Genomic DNA, 23902 nt, shown 5'->3' on the forward strand with positions numbered 1-23902 from the left:
CAGGGCTCCCTCCCCTCCATGACACCTCACCAACAGCAGCACATAAGTGCCCAGCCAGCACCCCACCATCAGCCCAGCCTCCACACCCAGACATCCTATAGGCTCACTCATTCCACCTTCCAGCAATCAGCAATTATTCTGTCGATTGCCGTGGGGAGCCCTTGTCTCCCATTCCACTCCCCCCTTCCCTCCTGAAGGTGTGCCATCTCCTCTGCTCTGAGCCCCAAGAAAAGAGGACCAGGCAACCTGGCTTCTGCCCAGCTGCTGTGCCAAGGTGACAGGAGTTGTCCCTCAGGGAGTCACTGAGGTCCCTGGGGCCTGGATGTGGGGTTTCTTCACTCTGAGGACAAGGGTGGTCGAACATGAAGCCAGACCCTCTGCAGCAGTGCACCAAGAACAGCAACAGGTCAAGCAAAGAAGTTAGAGAGACAGCTGTTCCCCTGGGGAAGCAGAAGACCACAGGTCTGCTGGAAGAAGTGCTGGACTTCAGCATCCCTTCCAGCTGCTTCACTGGGAGTTCAAGATTGTTTAGTGCCTAATTTGTAAAATCCCAACAAAACAAGAAAAAGAACAGTAAAGATGATTTCCTCCTCTCTTATTTGGTACTCGGGTGACTGCACCTGGACTCTTCTGTCCCCTCCCGGTCTCCCCAGTCCAGGAAAGAAGACACTGATGGGTAGGGTGTAAGCCCAGCCCAGGGCCCTGGGCACACAGCACGTGAGGGCAGGCTGAGGGAATTGCCTCTGGTCACCTGGCAGAGAGACCCTGGGGCAAGTTGCCCAGAAAAGTTGTGGATGCCCCATTGCTGCAAGAGGTCAAGGTCAGGTTGGACTGGGCTCTGAGCCCGGTCAAGTGAAAGATCAGAACAAGGTGATCTTTAAAGGTCCCTTTCAACCCAAACCATTTTTAGATACTGCTTGAAGTTTTGTTAGCAAAGAATGCTTCCATGTGTATAACCATCACTGGCAACAGGGTCTCCCAGTAGGGCCTTCCATTTTCAAGGCCATCCTCAGTGAAATCTGGACTGAAGGCAAACACTCAAGTTCCTTTATTTTTATCATTCTGTGGAGAAGTAGTAGCATACGAGTTGAGCCTTTGCAAGAACCCTGTAGGCCAGAAATACTCATTTCCTCCAGATCTGTTAGCCTTAATACACTTCTAGGCAAAGAAGCTACAATGGGCAAGCCTTTTACTACAGAAGTTGAAAGAAGAATAAATACAGAAGGACTAAGAATATGATAAATGTTGATTTAAATCAAAAAAGCTGTAAAACTACAAAAGACATTATCCATTATGGGTGATCAGAATTTTACAACTGAACCATTTTTAAAGTGAGCAAGAGAAAAAAAAAAGAAATTACTATCATATTCAAGTCTCCAGACACTGTCAACTGACCAAAGAACACAATCTCTTTCATTTTACCTTTGGTGGAAGCTTTCCTTCAGCTATAACCAAAGTATCTCCTCTGCAAACATTAAGTTCCTTCAGAGTGGCATTCTGTTGGGAGAGAAAGAACAGCACACTTGTAAGTCCGCATGTTCTTGTGCTTTGTTTCCGAAAGTATATGTTGGTGTTATTTTAAGCCATGCTTGCCATAGGTCCAAGGGGTTTTGCTTTCCCACCAAAGAGCACAGAAATATCCATTTGACACCCACTGCTTGGAGACAGCTTTGCAGCAGCATACAAGTATTGCACCTTCAGGAGCCTGCTCTGCAGGAGCCCTTCCAGAGCATCCCGGTGAGCTGTGGATTATGTTTGCATCTCTGCAGCTGACCAACTGACCCCTCATGCTTCTTTGAAGATGTATCTTTGAGGTATTGTAAGCCTGGACTTTAGAAAAAAGTATGTGGATATAGCTTAATCCTAGTCTCTGAAAATAAGAGGCAGGCACAGAGGATTTACATTTAACCACAGGTACCCACCCCAGCACTGTCTTCATAAGGCCCTGTGAAAAAAAAACAGTGTGTACACTAACGTAGCACACACAAAACCCCTGTGGATTTGCTGTAATGCAGCTCTCTTCAGGCAAAGTCTCTACAGAAAAATGGAGTAAGGTACCGCATGATTCAAGTCAAAAATAGGATCCTCTTACTTCTTGACTTAATGCTTCCCCTGCTTCATAGCACCAGTCAATCCTTCTCAAATGCCAGTTGTCACCTATGAAAAACGAAAACATACATATGGAAAACTAAGTAACCAGCAATGCTGTTTCAAAAAACTTTACAAAACTTAGTAAGTGTTAGTTTTTGTTTGTTTGTTTTTTAAACACAACTCTGAAAAACTGAATGAAATACTACCTTCATGTCCTTCCCCAGACCCTAGAAACAATTTTGCTGGTCTTCTCTTATATGCATAAATGTCTCTTTCTCACCTATCTGATTATTTTCCCTGGTTTAAAAGGAAAGCAAAGGAATTCCCATGAGAATTTACCATTTGAATCAATGACACGCTCATTAAAATGAAAACTATACTATAAGGAAAAATCCAACTTCCCCTCTCCAGCTGTCTACCAGACTTCACACTGGGGGGGAAAAAAAAAGATGATGTAGTCCAGAAACTGCAAGACTTTAGATTTAGCACATATATATGAAGTGCATCAGGTACAGAAGTAACAAATCCTATGGAACTTCTTAATTTGACCAAAACAACTATGAAAATGCACTTTATTCTTTGCAAGGCACAAAATTTGATTTTTGTAACTAAAAAAACCCAAGCCCAGAAGGAATCTCATCAATAAATTCTGTGGGGAAAAAAATCCCACCTTGCAGTCTTTTTAAAGACTAAGAACATCAAAATCCACTGAAGTCTGACATTTCTTTGAATGAGAGCAGTCAGACTACGAATCTCTACACAAGGCCAAATTTAGTTGTTCAAAAATGGCAATGCAGAATAAAGCAATAAAAACAGAACCATTGTTTCTTAACAATAAACCTACACTCTAGGGAAATTAAAAAGGTTAAGTCTATTGCAAGACATTATTAACTACTTCAACTCATACATACATGAATATAAGGGCACAAACACATAATATTCATTTGGGCTACTCAACGTATTTTCTGACAGATTCCCACATAATGGCCAAACCATGATCTCATTTTGCATAACTTGTTTTTGCAAAGTGAACAAAAATTATCTTTTACAGGTAATCTCATGCAGTGCTTCCCACTACTTGTCAAAGCAGCCAAACCTGCAGACAAGCAAACAGTCTATGAACTGTGGATTTTGCTAGATTTTGATTAAATAGAAAGCTTGAAAATTGATTTTCAAGAGCAACTGCACGGCCCACATTTATCTGAACAAGATTACACATTTATAATTCCCCTCCCCACATTACAGTGATCATTACATAGATCATTGTGACAAACAGACAACTTGTAAGTTTTTGGGTAGCAACAGCTGTCTCAGAAATTTGGAAATCCCTTTTTAAAAAAATCATTAAATAACAATACAACTAACCTGATAATCCAGATTTTTCCAGCATTAAATTTAGACACTAAAAAAAAGAAATATGGTTAGACTTATTTCATTGCACACATTGGGAAATAAAGTTTTCAGCAAATCTACACTAGAAGTCTTTAACATAAAAACTGAGTGAGTAATTCCTGGTCACTTCCTAAAGACAATACAATTATACAGACATGGTGTATTTGAGCTATATATTAAACCCTTCAAGTATGAGATTGTTTTCAGGGAACTACATCAGGTGAGTTAGCTTTTACAAACTGTGAAAAAAAAAATAAAAAATCTGTGCTGTCAGTTTGTTGCTTTACTTGAAAAAGTTCTGCCCCACAGTTTGAAGATGCACCTTTTAGAAATCAAACCTACAAACTCAATACTTTCCAGCCACTACTTGTCAACGTTGGCACTCTGCGCCAGAAGCCCAGTTTGGCAGTACTGCAAACTGCTCCGCTCTGTGTACAGCTCTTCCTGACTCCTCTTGCTCCAACTCTGTGCATTCAGACTTTGAAGAACTACAAGAGAACTGTAGCAGGCTCTACCACGATTGCATACGATGCTGAGGACCACTATGTATAAAAGGAGTGGTTAGCCATGCACAAAGCAGTTGGGCTACGTTCATTCTTGGGAAAAAGCAAGGATGTCTCTCTACTACTTGGTGAAAGATCAAGGCATTCTTCCCTGCTGGCCTTTGGGAGTTGAAACACTTCCTTGGCCTCAGTGACTCTTGAAGTGACCCACAGGCATAAGGCAAAGCTCTCCAGGAGCAGCAGACCTGACCCAGGCATGACAAAAGCTTTTAAAAGCAGCTAGACTTACCTCTTTGACTGAGGCAGTCTCTTCCACAACTATCTCCATCTCAGGGTTTCCATTCTGGTCACTCCCAACAATAAAATATAAAAAGAGCTAAAAAAGCAAGTATAAGCTATCAGAATTCATATTTAAGTATGGAAATAGTGTGAAATAACATCCCCTAATGCACATATATACCAGCTATTGCAAGCTTGCCATCAGTCAGACAGCACTGAAACTACTTTAGGCTAAAGCAAACAATCTAAGCAAGGCAAATAGAGGAGCATATGCAATTGAGCTATGGCCATCAGTACAGCTTCATTAACCATCTGTACATGTCTGCTGCTAATGAGAGATATAACCTGCTAGCACTCTGATCTTTAAAAACATACAAGTATTTCTTCTCTTCCATTTTTACAACCTACAGGTATCAAGAGCAATATCCCCCTTTTCTTTCTTTATGCTTTTTTGCAAAAGAATATGCACATCAGAGCACAGAAGTCGGAGAACCACAAACAGACAAACGATAAATGATTTACCCTTAGTCATATGAGCTATACTAACTGGTCATGTATATGCTCTTGGCCTTCTGCAACTGAGATAAATGGTGTGACCCTTCATGCTGATATGTATAACTTTCAGTGTCACCAAGCATCTTTTTCTGTGCCATATAGAACCATTACAAGAGTAAAAAGAGGACTACATGAAATACTGGGAAATGCAAACATACAAAGCATAAAAGCAGCATGAGATTCTCTTCAGTCACAGTGCTACTATACCTGAGTGGAAGTTGGAGCTTTCCCATGACACAGCCCTAGCAAGCTTCCCATTTTCAGTTCTGCTTCCTTGACAGTATAATCCTCAGGCACTTCAGGGAGGACAAAAACATGGAGAACATCATAAACTTCTGCTTTCTGAAAATATCCCTTGTGTTATGCTGCTCTTTAGAATAAGATAAAAATGTTCAGTGACACTTAAGAGAACTTCACTTCCACAGTGTTGACATCAGATCTGTAAGCCTCCTATGACAAGAGAAAAGCAACATTTGTATAAAAGCTCCTCCCCACCACCCCTGTTTATTATTTGATCACTGTGAATTCCCTTTCCTCCCCAACCATACAGCTAGAATTTCCCTCACTGAAACTTGTCTGCTGTCTCTGATCTTTTCCATGTGCTCCTCTGAGAAGAATCTGGCTCTCCCTTCTCTATAGGTCCATGTTAAGGAATTAAAGGTAGCAATTACCAATCCTCCCCTCAAGCCTCTTCCTCTTCAGGCTGGACGATCCCAGCTTCCCCTCCTCTCTCACATGTTCCAGTTCCCAGACCATCCTTCCTGAGTGCTCTCCTTTGGACTGGCTCTAGTTTGTGAGGGCTCCTTTCTCATGCTGGGGAGCCCCCACAATGGACACAATACTCCAGATGTTGTCTGACAAGTGCTAAACGAAGGGGAATTAATCTCTCTTTGGCTTCCTGGCTGTGTTTTACTAAGGCAATATATTAGCAAAATAGCAGAGACACAGAAAATGTTTCCCAGCAAGCACAAAGCTGATCCCCACTCAGTTTCTCACCACTGCCCCAACAATGGCAAAAGCAAAGCTGGGGGTCCTTTTATGGTGAACACTGCCCATCAAGAGCACAGTTATATAGTGACAGGTGGTATACTACATGCTTATCTAAACTGAAGAGCAGGCTATGGCATGAACATGATCCTCCACTCTTACGGAAGCAGAAATCCTCATGTTATTCCATGTGCTTCATACACCACAGACACAAGCTGCTTTCTCAGAGTAAACAGGAACCTAACAGTGCTTCCTCCATCACCACAGCACTCAAGTTTGCTGCTCAAGCTGTTCTTAAATCCAGCCTTGCACATCAGCACCCTAATAAATACATTTAGTCCATTTTGTTTCAGGAAATAGAAGTTAGAAAGACATGGAACAATGACTCTCCTTCCTGGAACATCTATAAAGTTGCTCTGTAAATGTATTAAATATGATTCAAAACAGATCATTTAGAGACTTCAATTTATAAAATAAGTATGGGAAACAACTTTCTGTTAATTCCCAAAGCCTCGAAGCATATGGCCAGTGGTCAAAACACAGCAGGTATGCTAATCATTTTTACTCATCAGTGGTGCAAGTAATAAACCCAAGCTGAACATTTAACTAGCTTTGTATCTGTACTGTTAATAAACAGTAAAACTGGAAAATAAACCCCACAGAACTGCTTCAGTTAAGACTGGAAATTACTGGAGTTGTGTGTGTGTACTTCTCCCAGGAAAGGATAAAGGGAAACTTAAAGTTTGAACTTCTAAAAGAAAGATGATTAAATAAATAAATTTACCTGGAGAAAGAAGTTTCCCATTTCCGCCAATGGGTCTAAGACAGCTATCATTTGCTGTAACAAAAAGGGCAGGAAAGACAGATAGATATATTATGTAATTCAAATAAGAAGAAATCTGGTTCAGAAGCTTAGACAGGTAACATTTAAGATTAATGACAACAACAGGTTTATCTTAGACGCCTCTCTCTGGAGGTATTACATCAAAAGTACAGTTGGAGAGATATTTCTAGAGACTTCATGAACAGTCTTAAGTTTTTATCCTTTCAGTGAAAGATTACTTTCTCTTTGAAGCCAGCTGTCAGCCACAATCAGTAAAATACCACAGAACTGACCAAGTGCTTCCAAAGGTAAAGGTATCACAAAAGCTTTAAAGAAAGAAAATTGGAGTGTCTTAAAATGAGTAAGGTAAAAAAAAAAAAAAAATTAATCTTTTTCAATTCTTAGTGTAACACTTAGTAAGATGACATGATTAATTCCTACTCAAACAGCCTCTGAAAAGTAAGAGCTTCATAAAATGTATCTTAATCAAGACTTACACTGATTTATTTGTTCTAAGCTAGGAAAAAATAATAATTTTATTCAAAATTAATTTTAAGTCCTTTGCACCTTTCTTCCACCCCAAACTACTAACAGCAGTGGATCTGCTGTTTTGAATACACTGATGCAAAAAGGAGGAAGCTAGGCAGTAAATTCTGACATTATCAGATCCCAAAGTAAAGCACCTGAAGACTTACCTAGTTCCTCCTCTAGCTGAAGCTCCTGTATTGCTTTCATTTTGATATCTGACATCACCTAAAAGAAAGCAATATTAATCCCTCTAATACAGAATGCCAGTAACACACCTGCTGCTCAAATGCCAGTCCACAAAAAGTAGCCTTCCCTTGAAAGGCATGCTAGTTATGTTCTTATTCCTGTTAACACTACATGCAGCTGAGAAAAGACTTCTTTATCATCATACTAAATATATATGATAAATGTATTGATATTGCAACACATCTGTGGAAATTTTCCTTAAAAATAGTATTCCAAAGAAAATAAAGTGGTGGTTAATATTTTGATTTATCAGAAGACTGATATTTCACAAAGTAATTTTGTGAGTAAAACAAACTAGTATTTCATATTTTCTGTAACAGGAAATAATTTTAAAGGCAGAAAACATACCAGAGAATCCCACCCCTTAGGGAAAACCCACATCTCCTATCCTATGTTGAAAGCAAGAAATAATATTTTCCTCCTCTTTTAGCTTTTGTTTACTGACATAATAGCCTCACCAAACATACATTTACAGGATGGTCCAAAAAGAAAACTGTTTCACACTAAAAACACACTAATGCAGATGGTACTGGTTTACATTACCTGCATTACAGTCTCACTACACAGCAAAGTATCCCAGTAATGGTAACACACACTATTTTCATCACAGAAAAACTTCAGCCCTAAGGCTGAATCCACTCCTTATTAACCAGCCTAAGTGCACTGGACAAGCTTTTCAGGGAAACTGCCTGTGTTATATCCCTGAACAATTAGTTTCCTTACTGTTTCAATAGTGGCAGTAATTTTAACGTGTTTCTCCTCCTCTTCTGTTCTGCAGTAGTTTTTAACTTGGAGCCAGCTGATGTCATATGTAAAAGCAGTCAGATTACCACTTGACACATTCACAAAGCTGTAAAAATGAGGAGTGCAAAGATGGTCAAGGTCAGGAAAACTAGGCATTTTCTGGGCTAAATCCCTACATACCAAAGCCCTCAAATAAATCAGTAATGCCCAGGTCATTAATAGTGATAGCATGTCACAGAGTTGGAGGCCTCAGGCAGCATCCAGACATCTCTGTGCAGGTTACTGAATAAACCAGTAAAAACTATGTTTTGCTAACTGGCTTTCAATGGGACTTAAGCTTCTGAAAGCACTTCAGAGTCTAAGTTACTTTCTGAGGCTGGATTTAAGGTTTCTGGGAAAAATATTGTAAAAGCATCCCTAGTCAACAAAAATTTAAGATTGTCTCTCTGCTACTGTATATAAACACAGCAACAATTCTTGGTGAAGAGCCCTCTCACTGCTTCATTTTACCTCAATTTTTCAGTACTGTTTCAACTAGGAAGTCAGAGTTTATGTAACAAACACATACACGTGTCTGAAAATGGGAACCTATCCTCAGAGATATAAACTGGGAAATGAAATGAAACCAGAAATTTGCCCCTGGCAACTTCAGATTCAAGTGGGAGATTCAGCTGAGCTGCATACTCTTCTGATATTGTTCTGCTCTCTCATCCCACCAAGTCCCTAAGAGAATCACACAACTCAAACCTCAGAAATTCAGGTTATGCCAAAGATTTGCCAGAATAATGGGCACAAGTTGTTCTTGCTAGGTTTTTCCATTTTTAAGTGTAAGTCAAAGGATGTGACTGCATCTGCACTTCAAGAGCAAATAAATATCTAATAGTTGATACGTACCTGATCTCCAAAACTTAAGATTACATTATCTTGAATTAAAAAGCTCGAAGTGACAATTAAAAGAATATATACAGCTAGCAAAATTTTATCTAACCAGATTTTGCCAAAATTGCTTTCCTGTCTAATTATTCTTGTAATCAAAATGGTTACCTCTGGTCATGGCTGTCTAAGATTAGTACTGAGCATCCATCCGTCAGGCCAACACTTTTGACTGTTTCCTTCATATCTTCTTCAAGAAAAACTTCCCAGTTCTTGGCTTCTTTATCTGGTCCTGAGCCGTTCTTGAGAATGATTCCTCCTAATGGTGCTAAGGCTCTGCGCAAATCACCCAGTTTTGTGCTGCATGAAAAGACATGCTGCGATTCTGTGAAATGCTGACCTTTTCCTCCTTCGTTATACTCTGCTAAACGAAGAACGTTTACAACCACGGGTGCGTGATCAGGGCCTGTCATCACCTTTGTACCACCAACCTGAAGTAAGGAATGCAAGATTTATGCAGTAGTGATCAATAAAACACAGAAAAGACTGGACAGCAATAAATGACAACAATAAAATTATTGAGATAAAAAGATGGACCCTCTCTCCTCATTAGAAGCAAACCACCTTTGACAAAATGCCTACTGAACAAACAATTAGAGTAACTCAAAAATGTTGGTAAGAGAAAGCATAATGCTAAGGTCTGTTCCAAGTCTGCGTGTATAGTAAACATACTGGTAACAGCACTAGGAAAACCAGTGGACCCTTGGTCTCCATCAAATTAAGACCAGAAGAATTTAGTCCCCCAGGACACTAAAGAATGATCCAAATGTGTGACTGAGTCAGATCTAAAGAGCTAGATTTTAAAATCTGGCCTTTCTAATATTCAGCCTAGGCAAAGAATATAGTTCCTTGCCAAAGATAAACTAATCGTGCAGGAAGCTGGAGTAGCAAAGACCATACCAAAAAGTACAACCAAGACAAGAACAACACTGTTACTAGATGTCTTCTTTTGGTTTTGAGTTGCATTTAGTTTTCTTTTTTTGATAAATCACAGAGAAAATGCATACTTTTACAAAAAAAGTCTTTTAAGCAGTATTTTATTCCATTACAGAGATGGAATAAAATGTTGTGTTACATAACCACGGAGGCAAGCATTTGTAAGTTAAGCAGAAGCCTTAATATTAAAAGGAAGATGCAACACTAGAAAAGGAGCACAGTATTTCAGGGAGACCATACACAGTAGTAGTCATTGACAGGTCTAATTTTATATGTGAAATGATTCACTACAGAGCATATGTTTTTGTTATTACATCACTATCAACTGACCTCCTTCCAAGAGGCACCAGATGTTTTCAAAATAAACACCAATGTAACTGGCACTGGGTATCTAGAGGCATCTATCAATCTGACCATTCTGCATAGTTTCATTTATTTATAATTTTATCAAGCAGCACACTGTACAACACTCAAGATATACTGCCAAGCTGTAAAAACACAGTGTCCTAGACAAGGCTGAAGAGGTGTCCCCAAAGCCCATGTTGGTATGTCAGCCACACACCTGCAGAACAGACTGACATTTCCAAAAATGTGTCTGGAGAATGTCTTATCCCTTCAGAACTAACAAGGAGAGAGGGCATTTGGTTTTTTTACCTCTTTCCCATTCCACACAAAGACATCTGCTCCATCAGCCAGCCCAATGCCATCCAGTGTCAGCTCATCTCCTAAAAAGGAGCAAATAATCAAGTTCTTGGCCCCCACAAAACAGACAAGCAGGGTCAGCTGGTAAATTCAAACACGCTGGCATGTTCTACTCTGGCTCAAATGTATCATTACAAAAGGCGCTGTGTGGTCAGCATTTACGGTGTGTAAGTTAGGGTTCACTCATGGTACCAAGAGCAACACAAGTGATAACACACCCCTACAGCACTCTCACCGAGTAAAGACAGCCAAAGCATGAAGGTTTCAATTCAATTTCCCTTGCAAACCAAGGCCCAAGTTAGCACTTGGCAAAGCTGCTTGGTCAGGATTATCTAAAGGGTATTCAACAATGAATTAACAGATTTAAAACAAAAAGGTTGGATTTAATAAACGAGTTACATACTGTACATTCCAAGCCCATTCTCTGAAATTCTAATGCTCATGCTGTAGTTTTTTTCACCTTCCTACTGTCAGATTCAGATTTTTTGAAAGTCATTATAATTTAAAGAACTGTATTAGCATGTGGAGGAATATTTACAGCAGCTATGAGTGCTTCTGTATTTTAATATCAACATCATGGAAAGTTGGGTTATGTTGTGGTAGTACCCTAATCTTTTGAAACAGACCACAAAGACTATAAAATTTTAGAATGGCTGAATTGGCTTTTGAAGACTTAACAGTTAGAATTGCATAACAATGCAAAGCCAGAGACACAACTCATGATTTAAAATACTAATGTACTCTTAATAGTAACATATTCTTCATGCAAGCATTTTCCTTTACAAAATTCCTACTTCGGCTTAAGTCTAATTTACATTCTTCTTTGATGTCACCCTGGCTCCTCTCTTCTATCCTCTTCTCCACCTACTAGGTAAACACTATGAAAATAAACATCCATAAGCAAATCAAGGTCCAAATACAAACTGATATATTTTGTCAGCAAATGTGTTTAACTTGCATCAGATCTGCAGATTTACTCCACAACAAAAATTGCATATAAAGGTCTCAAAAACCTTCATTTCACTAATAAGAGCATCCTAAATAATGTAACAGCAGTGGACTTGCATGTAAGTTTGAGTCTGAAGAGTGTTCATTAATACATGTCTCCAAGATGTTTTACATATGAAATCCTCAATATCTGCAGTAACTGCAACAGATAAGCCTTGTATGTAGTAGTCTTACCATCAAGTATCTGGTAAAGATGCAGTCCTGCTGGTAAAGGTTTGGCAATACTGAGAATCATGTCTCCTTCCCAAGATTCCAACATCTAATCGGGAAGAATAAAAAAAAAAAACTATAGAAACACCAGCAAGCAGTAACTCACATCACTCAGAATTGTAACTTTGCTGAAAGCTGTTACAGACTGGCTACCAAACTCACTTTGACACTAAACAAGTCACAGCTATTTACTTCGACAAGCCTAGTAACACAGAAAACAGTCAAGCATTAAGGATTTGGCCTTTCAGAGCAGTCACCAGATAGATGAAAATAAAGTTTCAACTGAACACTAACCAAAGATTGTGAGGTACAGGGAAAGTTAGCTTTGATTTAGATATCTGTGAAGAAGCATTTTACCAATTGACATATTCCTTAACGCAATAGAAAATAAATGCAAAGATACCACATTCAATAGTTAAGCTGAATATTTAACTAATTTTCTTTTTTCTTTAACTACTCATTATTTCCTTTTAAGGCCAGCTAGCTCCTTAAAAAGTCAAAGACAAATCTGTCACAAATTGAAATGTTAAGAATAAGCCTGGAGTTCTGCCAAGCATCAATCCATGTCCATGTACATGATGCCCAAATATAAATAATTAATTTATGAGAGCTTTAAAATCTACATGATTAAAGTTTCATCAATTTCAAAGCTTCTTTTTGAGAACAGATCTCAAACCAACGTTTCCTTATATGTAAGCCCATATAGCTTTTAGTCCCCTAAAACTACATTTACTGTTGAAAATTTCTCATTGGGATAAAAATTGTGGCATAAATACATTTGCAAATGTTGTTGTGGCTCAAGTGAAAATGAAGCATTTGAGCTTATTTGATATAGCAAATACCTGGAACACTGATTGTCGAAGGTCTCCTAGTGTTTTTCTTCTATCAATAGTCAAGTCCACAACACTCTCTTTCCACGTAAGCGAAGGATGCAAAGCCCCATTGTGAAATTTATAACATGAGCTCAAATGGAGATGTAAATCAATGCCGTTGTTTGCTGAGTCACATTCCGCTCTTTGGAAGAATAACACAGTAATAAACCAGTAAATTTAACACCTACAAATAGCCAGCTTATCTCAGAGATGCTTCTGTGCAGTTGTCCTGGAACTGATACCCTCATGGCTAAATTCACTGTCACATTCCCCCTCCATCAAGCGGTATGCTAAGAAGTGTTCAAAGATGACAGTGATTTACACGTACAATACAGAGCTAGCATAGACATCCTCCACGTAAGTAATAGCATGTTCTGTGTGTTTCTACACCTTGCTTCTACCTTGCTAAACAGATCAACAAGCGTCACCTTTAGGCATGCGGAGATTGAAGGTTTTTTCAGGCTGTGTTCCAGATCAGTACCCTGTTGAAATGCAGAGACAGAAAAACTGCAGGGAAACTTGTGTCTGGACAGACACAGCCATGCCTTTCTCCTTGATACCTGTATCCAGTTCTATTAGTTAAATGTAGCAGCAAATACCCCATTTAAAAATTAACAGAATGAAATTTGCACAGTACAGAGATACCACGCAAGACTTGTGTCTCTTGTGTGTGTCTATATTTTGGTAGCTTAACAGTGATTCAGGTGTATCAGCAGTTCTGTGTTCCTCAACAGAAGGAAAAGTTTCAACCAACCTGCATAAGACTAGCTCTTTCTTGTACTTTTCTGGCAAAGGATACCATTTATCTGTTACTTCACAGTAAAGCAAGTCATTCTCCCTTCTCCCAGTGGAGAACTCCTTCTATAAACATAATTGAGATAAAGTATTCCATTCTTCCAGAATTGCACCAGTTTTCACAAAAAACTTGTACAATTTTAAACTGTAAGTCTCCCTTGAAATTCTGTAGAATGCCTAGTTACACCACTAACAGGGAAGCAGGGAACCAGTAGAAGGCAGAATCTGGATATACAAGTTGTATTCCTCAATTAACCTCTACAACATTGAATCATTTTAGCATCTGGCTCTATTCAAGGAGTTTCTTTCATTTTAAATCACTTTGGAGATCTGCAGATTAAGAATGCTGTTTAAGAGATTGGTACAATTACATTAATATACCTCTTTTTTTGCAGCTCAGTATTAGCAGCATTCATTTCATTCAGAAGGTGTTCAGGAATTTGGTACCGTGGATTTCCTCGCGCTGCAACAAATAATATAGGCTAGTTTGGCCTCAGCTGCTTAGAATGTGTTTTGGCAAACAAGAAAAGTGATCAAGATGAGACATTACAGTACGGTAGTCATTGAAAATTCAGAGCAATAATGTTGCATCCTTTCGTAATAGAGAAAAAACTGCAAGATGATACAAAGAACAAACAACTGTTTTTACTTCTTCCCATCAATCTTTCCCTAAGGGAAACTGATACGTGAATGCCATTAGCAACAACTTGTATTTGCTTCACTAGGAGATGTTCTCTTAGTATTTGTGAGGCATACTAGAAAAAACTTAACATCAGCTATAGCAAATTAACTGGTCACTACCTCCTTAGAGGTAACCTCTGTGTACCTTCAGTGAACCCTTTTCTCCAATGATTGCTAGAAGGAAAACCATTATCTTCAGTTCTCGGAAAAGACAGAAATGCCCAACAGCCTTTGCCCTACAGAAAACAAACTACCAATGAAGGAAGCCCCCAGAATATCAAGATGAGCTTTGTGTACCTTCAGGTGGTCTTTTTAACTGAGATTTTCGATAAAAGAGCATGTAGGCACTCTCTTTACCCTGAAACTGTTTTTGAATATCCTTTTCCTTGATCGGCTGGACTTTTGAATCATTTAGATCAAACCAATGGCAACCAGCAGAACTGTCCTTTAGCCTTGTTGTTTTTTTTTCTGAATTCCACTGGACATCATTCTTCTGAGGAGGGCTTTGGAGACCTTGTCCTTGAGAATCTGACTTAAATGGTAGCTTGTGTTTTTCCTTCAGACCAACCTTATTTCCATCAGGACTGAACTGAAATATATGAGGATGATTCTGCAAATACTGAAAGGAAAGCAAGGACAAGATGAAGTAGATAACCACTTTTAAACACTGCAAACCTCATTAGTACTTCACCCAATTCATTCTCAAATTGATAACAAACCCCATCCCTTTGAACTTGGCTTTATGATGTTTTCTCACATATTTCCTTGGTTTAGACAGAAAAATATAATTTTCCTACCACCACTTATCTGCCTGATCTTTTATATAAGAAATGAAGCCAGCAATAGCATATAACTTCAAACTACTGTGCAAGAAATTGCAAAAGAATTGTTTTCAACATACATGCATCACTAAGAATTAAATCAGACCAACTTCTGAATTTCAAGGATTGCTTGAGACACTGGAGTCCTTTTAAAACACTTCTCACAAGTGCATACTCTCTGTCCCTGGAAAGGTAACATAGGGAGAGAAAAATCTATAGGCAATCAAAAAGCTTCTGCTTTATCAGACACACAGAATACCACCCCAACTAGGTTAGCCCTCCAACATTGGCACTTTCTGCTCTCTAGTCTCTGCAGAATTGCTCCCTTCTGTATTTACCAGACAGGGATCTCAAGCTCAACTCTGGGCTCCTGAGTTGTACCTCACTCAAATTAACACTGCCCACTGTGACATCTCAAGAACTTAAAAGCTTCCATTTTGCCCATCTTACCCATTCTGTTCTCTACATTCATTTTAGCAATACGCAGATACTTCAAACAAGCTTGGTGTCCAAATTACACAAAATAAAATTATGACTTTTGAGGGATGGGGCAGGGGGGTGTGGACACCTACCAAACTCCCACTGCCGCCCACAAAACTTAAAGAATCACCCAACCCCCTCAAAAAAAAACCCAAAATCAAACACAAAAAGGCAAACAAAACCAAGCCCCCAAAATCTGAATTTCCATTTCAATCATAATCAAAACCTCATTTGATACTTCAAAAAGTGTAAAAAATTCAGCCATTTCAATAAGGCAAGTCCTGCACTGATCAATGTGCTTTTCATGCAGATCCAGCACCTGTGTAAAGTCAGCTCTGGTTTAGTCAGCACTCAAATTTTGAAATGGTTAATATACTGGGTTGTTCACAGTTTGTTTCCATCAATTCTCCACCAAAGTCAGAAAAGCATCTACCTCTGTGTAAGACTGACATTCGGGATTTCATAACTACTTTTAAATAATTATTTTGACAACTGCATTGTTGGTTCTACGCAAAAAACATTCAAACATGAATTTTCCATGTATCTAACACAAACGCTTTAGTATTTTTCTTAAAGCATTAGAAAATAGAGTAACCAGTTCAACAAACAACATGTTACTGGAAGTGTTAATTTTATGAACATGCCCTAATCAACCAAAAAGTGGCACACATTTTCAAAACCTCTTTTTTGTTACGACTGTGAAGAGGTACTGTATTTCTTCTTCAATTCTCATCAGTGCTTTTATGTTCAAGCGGTAGTAGTGTTGTTGCAGCTTCACCCACAGACACAAGTGAAACAAGGTTCAGTAGGTAAGGTTAATTCTTTTATAGGCCAGCCATATAGATGAGAAAAAAGATACAAGTTTTCAGTAAGACAATCCCTTGAGAATATTGTCCGTGCTCCCCAGCCTACTAATTATATCTTACAAACCATTCTTACACATGCTTTATCTTCCTAGTCCAAGGGCCAGTATTTTCAATTACCATCCTTCTGATTGTTCAATAGGAATATAAATGTAAAATTATCTTAAAAGAACAAAATTAACATACATGCATATTACCTTTCGTAATGCTCCGTATTCTTTTCGGTACTTCTTATTCCAGGACACCCCTTTTTTCTCCAATAATTTCTGCCCTAACTGATCCACGGGAATTTGTTTAGATTCTTCCTAAAGAGAAATTAAAAACTAGGATAATGAAGGCCACAAAAGTCAAGGGATCAACACAAAGAAGCCAATTATGAAGTGCTTAAATCACTCCTGTTTCTTAATAAGCCAATATAACATCATCTTGAACAACAGCTTAGGTAAACAACTTAAGAAATACTCAAAAAGGGCCATTTTCTGTATGATGAGACACTATTAGTTTTAAGTCAGGTTAAATTACAACTTCCATCTGCTTCACGGTAAGTTCAGAAGAGTTCTCTACAATTAAACCCACCCACTCTTACATACACTAACCCCTTCTTCTAAGTTCCCTGGCATCAAAATCAAAGCAATAAACTCCTTACATACCATACCTCTGATAAAATCCCTTTCAACACCACCAATGGATTTTCTACTACTTTGGCATTTTCAGTATCTCCTAAAGCCTCATCTTCAATCAGCTCATCCTCTTCTTCCTGTGTAAGAAAAGTAAGAGACTCACAAATACTGCCATTTCACACACAACTAGCAGTTTTATAGTCTGTACTAACACTAGCATGCACAATTTAGAAATGTGAAGGAAGTTCAGATAAGCTGCCTCTGCCACCTGCTACAGACTGTATGTTGTCATACAGAATATCCACTATCAGTTTTTTTAAAGGAAAGACATTTGCAATGTTTACAAACAGTCAGCCAGAGTCATCCACTAAATGACTGTGCTAGTCTTGAGCAAAGATATTAATTCATTTGGGAAAGAAAAAGTGAGCCCAGTACCAAGAGATAGCACAGCAGATTGGAAAGCTAAAAATTGCTACAAAATCTTGACAGAGATCACACACTGTAGAAAACTAGCCTTCTCAATGAGTTAAGAGACCAAATGCATCACTAAAATACTCAATAGCTTCGATATATATTTCATCCACTAGTTCTTAATACTATTCTGAAAAATGAGATCTATCAAGCAAGGAAGAAAAATCTTTAGGACTTACTTTTAATTGCCAGTTTCCTAATTCATCCACATCTCTGATATAAACATGATAGTGTCCTCCGTAGCAGCCACCTTTATGTATAATAACAGAGAAGAGCTCATACATGTACTCTGAATCATCCATTTCAGTCTTTAAAAAGAAAAACAATAATAGTAACAATAATATATATCAGTAAATCTTTCACACAAGGACAGTTTTACACCATCAGCATAGCTTCAAATATTTCTCAGTGTACATTTGCACATGCAGAGATTGAAATGACTTTTCAGTGCTGGGGAACACAAGTATGGACTGACACAAATCCCATACCAAGGCACAGGCTTATTAAGCAACTCTTAAAGCATAATTCTGAACAATATTAGAAATTCAAAATTTAAAATAATGAAATATTGATGCAAATAAATAGAACAACTCAACTCTGTTCATAACCTGGCTTATTTTGTTTAAAAGACCAGAGAAAAAACAAGCAACATGTTTATATGCAGAAACCAAGAGGATAAAAAGGCTTCCTCAAATGCAAACACTGAGAAATTTACAAGCTAACATTGCAATATTTCAGTAAGAAACATGTCTTCTTCAATAACAGCGCCTCTACTGAGTATACTCTTTACGTATTTTAAGGATCAAAAATTGGCATCAAGCACTGGTATAGCTCAGTTTATAAACAAAATACATATAGATGAATGCAAAGAGATTCCTAAGAAAAATGAAATAACTGCAGGCACAGAAAACATATATAGCTAAATTTATAAATGATGTTATCAGACAATGACAATATAAAAATAAATTTCAATTTCCAGGTGATAACCTTCCTCTCAAACAAATATCAGATTGAGTTTTAGGTCATTATCATACCCTTTCCTCCTGTATAGCTACAGGGTATTCCCCACGCAGAAAGTGGTCTCTTAGAAACAAAATGGAATTTTAAAAATTTGGAACCGGGGACAGAAGAGAACCCCAAAAAGTTTCTCAAATACTTCACCCTGACAAAATGCAAAATAAAAGCTAACTTGTACTTGAGATATCAGTTCTCTGATTATCATATAGAAACTTTAACAAATGTAACAGTACAAACCTGCTCACAAAACGGCCTCAGATTTATCTGGATAGGGAACGTATAGCAGCTTGTTTCCTTGTATCGTTCACACTTCTCAAAGTCAAAGTTAAATCTCAGGAGAGAAATGGTGAGAAAGGGTGGCAACTTGCGCAGTTTAGCAGACTGTAAAATGATTTTTAAAAGCTGTAAGCACACAGTTATGCAGAATAGTGTTTCCACTTTGCTATGGTCAACTCTTTTCTTTCCAACAAAGCTTTGTTACAATAAGGCAGACATGACATTCTCCATTTTTAAAACACCTTCCCTAATTCCCAATTCCCCTACCAACTAGACATGCTAAAAGCAACCCAGATCTTTCCCCTCTGTTAAGCCCTATACCTTCATTGAATAGTGGTCACCAGTCCCATACTTCAACCTGCTACAGAAAACAAAGGAGCATCTCCCACAGGCCTTGAAGCCACCCAGAAAAAAAAAAAAAAAAAAAAAAGCTGCAAATGAAGCTCAAACTACAAACACAGCCTACGAGCTCAATTCTGCTGCAAGGAAAGGACCTCAACTGAGGCTGGGGCTATTACTTTTCTGGCTCCTGGTCATCTCCTCCAAACACAGCATCTGTACACCTGAGGTTTCTTTCAATGACCTTTGAGAAGTTTTCCAGTTCTCTGCGGTTGTGTGACCCCAAGTATGGGTGAGGGCTCATACAGGCACAGCATTTTCAAATGTGGAAGTCAGAAATGATCCTATCTGTAACGTAAGTAGCCCTGATAGGTGTATATTGTTCAGAAAAAGAGATCACTCCCATATGTATTTTGCATCCTGCTGCTGAGTGACTCCAAGTGCAACAGAAACAGTCTGAAAAATGTCACCAAATCACAATGGTATTTTGCTTAAGATCTGTCAGGCTGCCTGAAGAAAAGGGCCTTGACTAAGATCTGTGGGCTACCGTAAATGAGCACAGTGCTGTGCCTGAGCAGCATGGAGTAAGTGTATCCTGGAAGACCCTACAGACAAGCAAGGGTTAAAGTCTCCCTCATTTATACAGGGGAGGACCTTCAAGGCAAGAAGCCAACACAATCCAATAAGGGAAAATATTAATCAACATTGAACAACTTCGTGCGAAGCAAAACGAACCATCCTGTAGCACCTCTGAATGCAAGATACAACAGACATGGAGCACATGGAGCACAGGTGCAATGGGAAGCGGCTGAGGGAACTGGGGGGGTTTAGTCTGGAGAAGGCTGAGGGAAAACCTCATTGCCCTGTACAGCTCCCTGAAAGGAGGGTGCAGAGAGGGGGGATAAGCCTCCTGAACCAAGGAACCAGTGCCAGGACAAGAGGGAATGGCCTCAAGCTGCGCCAGGGCAGGGTCAGACTGGCTCTTAGGAAGCATTTCTTCCCAGAAGGGGTTGTTGGGGGTTGGAATGGGCTGCCCAGGGCAGGGGGGGAGTCCCCATCCCTGGAGGGGTTGAAGAGTCAGGTTGACCCAGCGCTGAGGGATCTGGTGGAGTTGGGAACAGTCAGTGTGAGGTTCATGGTTGGACTGGAGGAGCTTTAAGGGCTTTTCCAACGGAGAATTCTGTGATTCTGTGAAGGATGGGACTCTGTGGGAAGCCCCCTGTTGTAGTTTGGCACTGGGAAGACTGCAACACAGGGGAGGGACCTATGCCAGAGCAGCTTGGGAAGAGCTGCAGCCTGTGGGAAGGGACTCACATTGAAGAAAGCTGGGGGGGACTGTCTCCTGTTAGAGATACCCCACGCTGGAGCAGAGGAGGAATGCAAGGAGTCCTCCCCTGAGGAGTAAGGATCAGCAGAGACCACGGGTGATGAACTGACTGCAACCCCATCTCCTGCCTCTGTGTTGCTGGAGCAGGGAAAGAGGTAGAGAAATTAGGAACAAAACTGAGCCTGGGAATGGATGGATAGGGTGAAGGTGTTTTTAAGATGGGATTATACTTCTCACTGCCTTACTCTGTGTATTAAGTGCTGTTGTTAGTGTTTGAATGTGAGTCTGTCTTTTGCCCATGACAATAATGGGTGAATCATCCCTCCCTATCCAGATCTCGATTCCTGAGCCTTTAGTTTTATTCTCCTTCCTATTCCTGAGGGGGAAAGGGTGAGCGAGCAGCAGCATAGTGCTCAGATGCCCTCTGGGCTTAAACCAGGACACAGGAACACACACATGGTTTAAAAAAAAATCCCAACAACCTAAATTAGGTATTCCATCTGCATCAGTTGTGAAGACTACGCTGCAGAGCTTAGTGGCACAAAGGATTTTGCATGTTCTGCCAAGTTTAGGGTGAAAAATCAGACTCTACCATTAGAATTTGATAAAGTTCTGAACATGAGATTCTTCAACCGCTAACATCTCTAGAGGGCAAGACAAAACAGGGGGAAGAATAATATCCAAAGACCCACAGAGTACTGAAGGGAAGGAGAAATGGAGTGGATAGATATGGACCACCTTGTCTTTGAAACCAGCTAGGTGTGGAGAAGGTGGGCACGTTGTTAAGCAGCTGCCTTCCTAATGCTGCCACCAACCCCACAGTGACTTAGCTGGCACCTCACTTGCTGCCAGCCATGACTGTCACTGTGGCCTGCTGTGATCATGAGCATAGTGCCAGCAGGGCCACAGACAGCAATCGTGCCAGCTCAGTCCCTCTCTCTTGGGGTTGCTTGTCCATGCACCCCCCACCATCCCCCAGTTGTGTGACTCCTTACCCAAGTTCAGAGTTCCCACTGTCTTCTTAAATGGATGATCACGTGTGAGAGGTAAGCAACTCTTATCTTGCACTCCCTTGAACCCAGCACATTTGAACTCAGAACAAGCCACATGAGGCAAATGTTCCTGAACTCCCAAGTTACCGATTAACTTCACCTGTCCTCAGCTTGCCTTTCACCCACTCTTCCACATTAAGGCTGCTGCAAGGTTTGGATTGCATTCATCCTGCTGCAGAGGAGAGTGACCACAGCAGGCCAAAGAGCTTTGCTGTTGTGAAGATGGCAGAATATATCAGAGTGTATCAATAGCTGTTCTCTTTACAAAATACAGTGGGAATAACAGGAAAGAGGAGCAACTTTTTATAAAAAAAGCTTAAACATGAAAAAAGAAAACCAAACACCACTCTGTATTGTTCTGGAAAAATGCAATTCAAAGATGTACAAATCATGTAAAGCTCTCACTGGGCTGCCCTTCCCTGGCCCTGGCTAAGGGGATGGATAAAACAACAAATAAAGACTTTAATTTGATTTCTGTGTTGGGGAAACCAGTCTGAACTGTCATATACAAAACAGGGACAAGCTGTCAGCTCAAGGATGCTGCTGCCTGCACTGACAGCAAACAATGTTATCAGCAATGCTACCATTTAACAAAGCACTCAGGGTCACATACACAACTGCACTCTCACTACAGGAGTGAGACTCTGAGGCTTTGCCATGCCTGGATTTTTTTTTTCCTGGCCTCTCAGATAGAAACTCCTGGTGGTGCCCATGGCTGGAAGCCACTGGTTTAGCATGCAGCAAGTGAACTGAAAAGCTCACCAAGAGAGGACATGAAGTGGTGGTGGTTGTACCAGAAGTAAGCTGGCAGATGGAAACAACACAGGCATACACGGTGAAAACATACTCTGTGTCTTACATGTTACAAGAACTGGATGGTTCCTGGCATGAATACATTCATCCTCACATGAAGGCACTACAGAACATATTGAAAACACCTACTAAGGTGTTAATTTATCACTGCAAGAATGTGTTCAGCCTCAGGGAAACAGTGCAATACCTGGATCAACAGATCCCATTTCCCTGTGCAGAGCAACAGTTGTTCATTATTCTTGTCTCCCATTTGGGTTCCTCATGAGAGAATTTCCATGCTTTTCTTCACTACACGGATATGTTCATTTTTTCTTCATGTTCTAGCTTACCTTTTAGCCTATCCTCTGAAATGCTCAAAGCCAGGTGCCCATAGATGCATGTGAATGAGGTAATACTCTCAAAACTACACACCATCCCATTCACCATTGGCTAGAGTAAAGACTGCAGCAACACTGAAGTCAAGAAAGAGTCACATGAGCTTTTCTTGACATAGTTGCTGAGGTTTAAAAAACAGGTGAGATTCTGGCATCCTCTTGTTACACCATCTGATCAAAGATTTTTTTTATTTTGGAGTTAGAACGCAGACATAGCAATGTAAACAAAATTCCTAACTGTCAGCAAACTGAACACTGAGAATCACCAATTCATTACCTTTGAAGCTTCAACAAGTTTATCACAGGCTCCGCATCGATACAAGTTCTCATTTTCAAAGTATTCTTCTTCTACATACATGTTCCACAGGGCCTCCTCCAAGCCAGCAACACCTTTTACTGCCACTGTTAGGTCTAAGAAATCTTCCTATGCAGAAGTACAACAAAAAAATAAGGTAATAAGTGGCGTAAGTTCACAGTACATTAGAAAGATACTCTTACAGATGTAAGCATTCATTTTGCTTTCATTGCTGGTGGAGAAAAACCCCCATACATCCACAGAATAGAAATTAATTAAGAAAAAACCCAACTTTTTTTAAATTACAGAGAGCATAGAAGACTGTAAAGGTATGTTTTACTGTTGTTAACCCACTGTTTGGCTCTCTGATAACTACATCTACTAAAGGCAATGCTTGCCAACTCAGAAGATGCAGTAACACTTGTTTTTTTACCTCTGAGTCACAGACTGATGTAGGTGGTTTGGAAAATGTCAGCCAAGACTTAACAACAAAGTCATGCATAATTTTCATGTTCTCAAGTCTACAGCACCCTCGTCAATACACACAATCTAGATTCAACAAGGTTATCAGTGACAATCAAGAAAGATACCATTATTTTGCGAGTTTTAAACAAACTAACAAAACATTTAAAGTATCTTTATCAGACTGAACAGAAACCTATCCTGGACAATCATCTGGATTTACCTGTCTCTCACTGATATTCTTGCATTCTTTACAAACAATCTGGTTGACAACAATCCCATGGTACAATCTGTTAATAAGATCATGACCCGAAGTCCCCACAAGGGAACTTTCCAAAGCACTGAACAGAATCCGATTTAATTCCTGCACATCATGCTGCCTCATTTCCTGCATGATAAAAAAAACA

General features: G+C 39.6%; 1 protein-coding gene across 4 annotated transcripts in view; it reads right to left on the bottom strand.

Annotated features, from left to right (window-relative positions):
- USP40 (ubiquitin specific peptidase 40) overlaps positions 1-23902 on the bottom strand; it is a 39735-nt gene that overhangs the window by 10448 nt on the left and 5385 nt on the right. For all 4 annotated transcript variants that reach the window (XM_074910773.1, XM_074910772.1, XM_074910774.1 and 1 more), the window contains 20 exons: positions 23719-23883; positions 23016-23162; positions 18795-18938; positions 17720-17848; positions 17105-17206; positions 16647-16754; positions 14583-14904; positions 13986-14067; positions 12780-12951; positions 11902-11986; positions 10672-10742; positions 9193-9512; positions 8128-8254; positions 7326-7383; positions 6592-6645; positions 5028-5116; positions 4276-4362; positions 3457-3493; positions 2093-2157; positions 1423-1497 (listed from right to left, as the gene is read on the bottom strand). In XM_074910773.1, the coding sequence (XP_074766874.1) occupies positions 1423-1497; positions 2093-2157; positions 3457-3493; positions 4276-4362; positions 5028-5116; positions 6592-6645; positions 7326-7383; positions 8128-8254; positions 9193-9512; positions 10672-10742; positions 11902-11986; positions 12780-12951; positions 13986-14067; positions 14583-14904; positions 16647-16754; positions 17105-17206; positions 17720-17848; positions 18795-18938; positions 23016-23162; positions 23719-23883 (2439 nt within the window). The remainder of the gene's footprint in view (positions 1-1422; positions 1498-2092; positions 2158-3456; positions 3494-4275; positions 4363-5027; positions 5117-6591; positions 6646-7325; positions 7384-8127; positions 8255-9192; positions 9513-10671; positions 10743-11901; positions 11987-12779; positions 12952-13985; positions 14068-14582; positions 14905-16646; positions 16755-17104; positions 17207-17719; positions 17849-18794; positions 18939-23015; positions 23163-23718; positions 23884-23902) is intronic.

Source organism: Athene noctua, chromosome 7 (genome assembly GCF_965140245.1).
Source record: "Athene noctua chromosome 7, bAthNoc1.hap1.1, whole genome shotgun sequence".
NCBI lineage: Eukaryota > Metazoa > Chordata > Aves > Strigiformes > Strigidae > Athene > Athene noctua.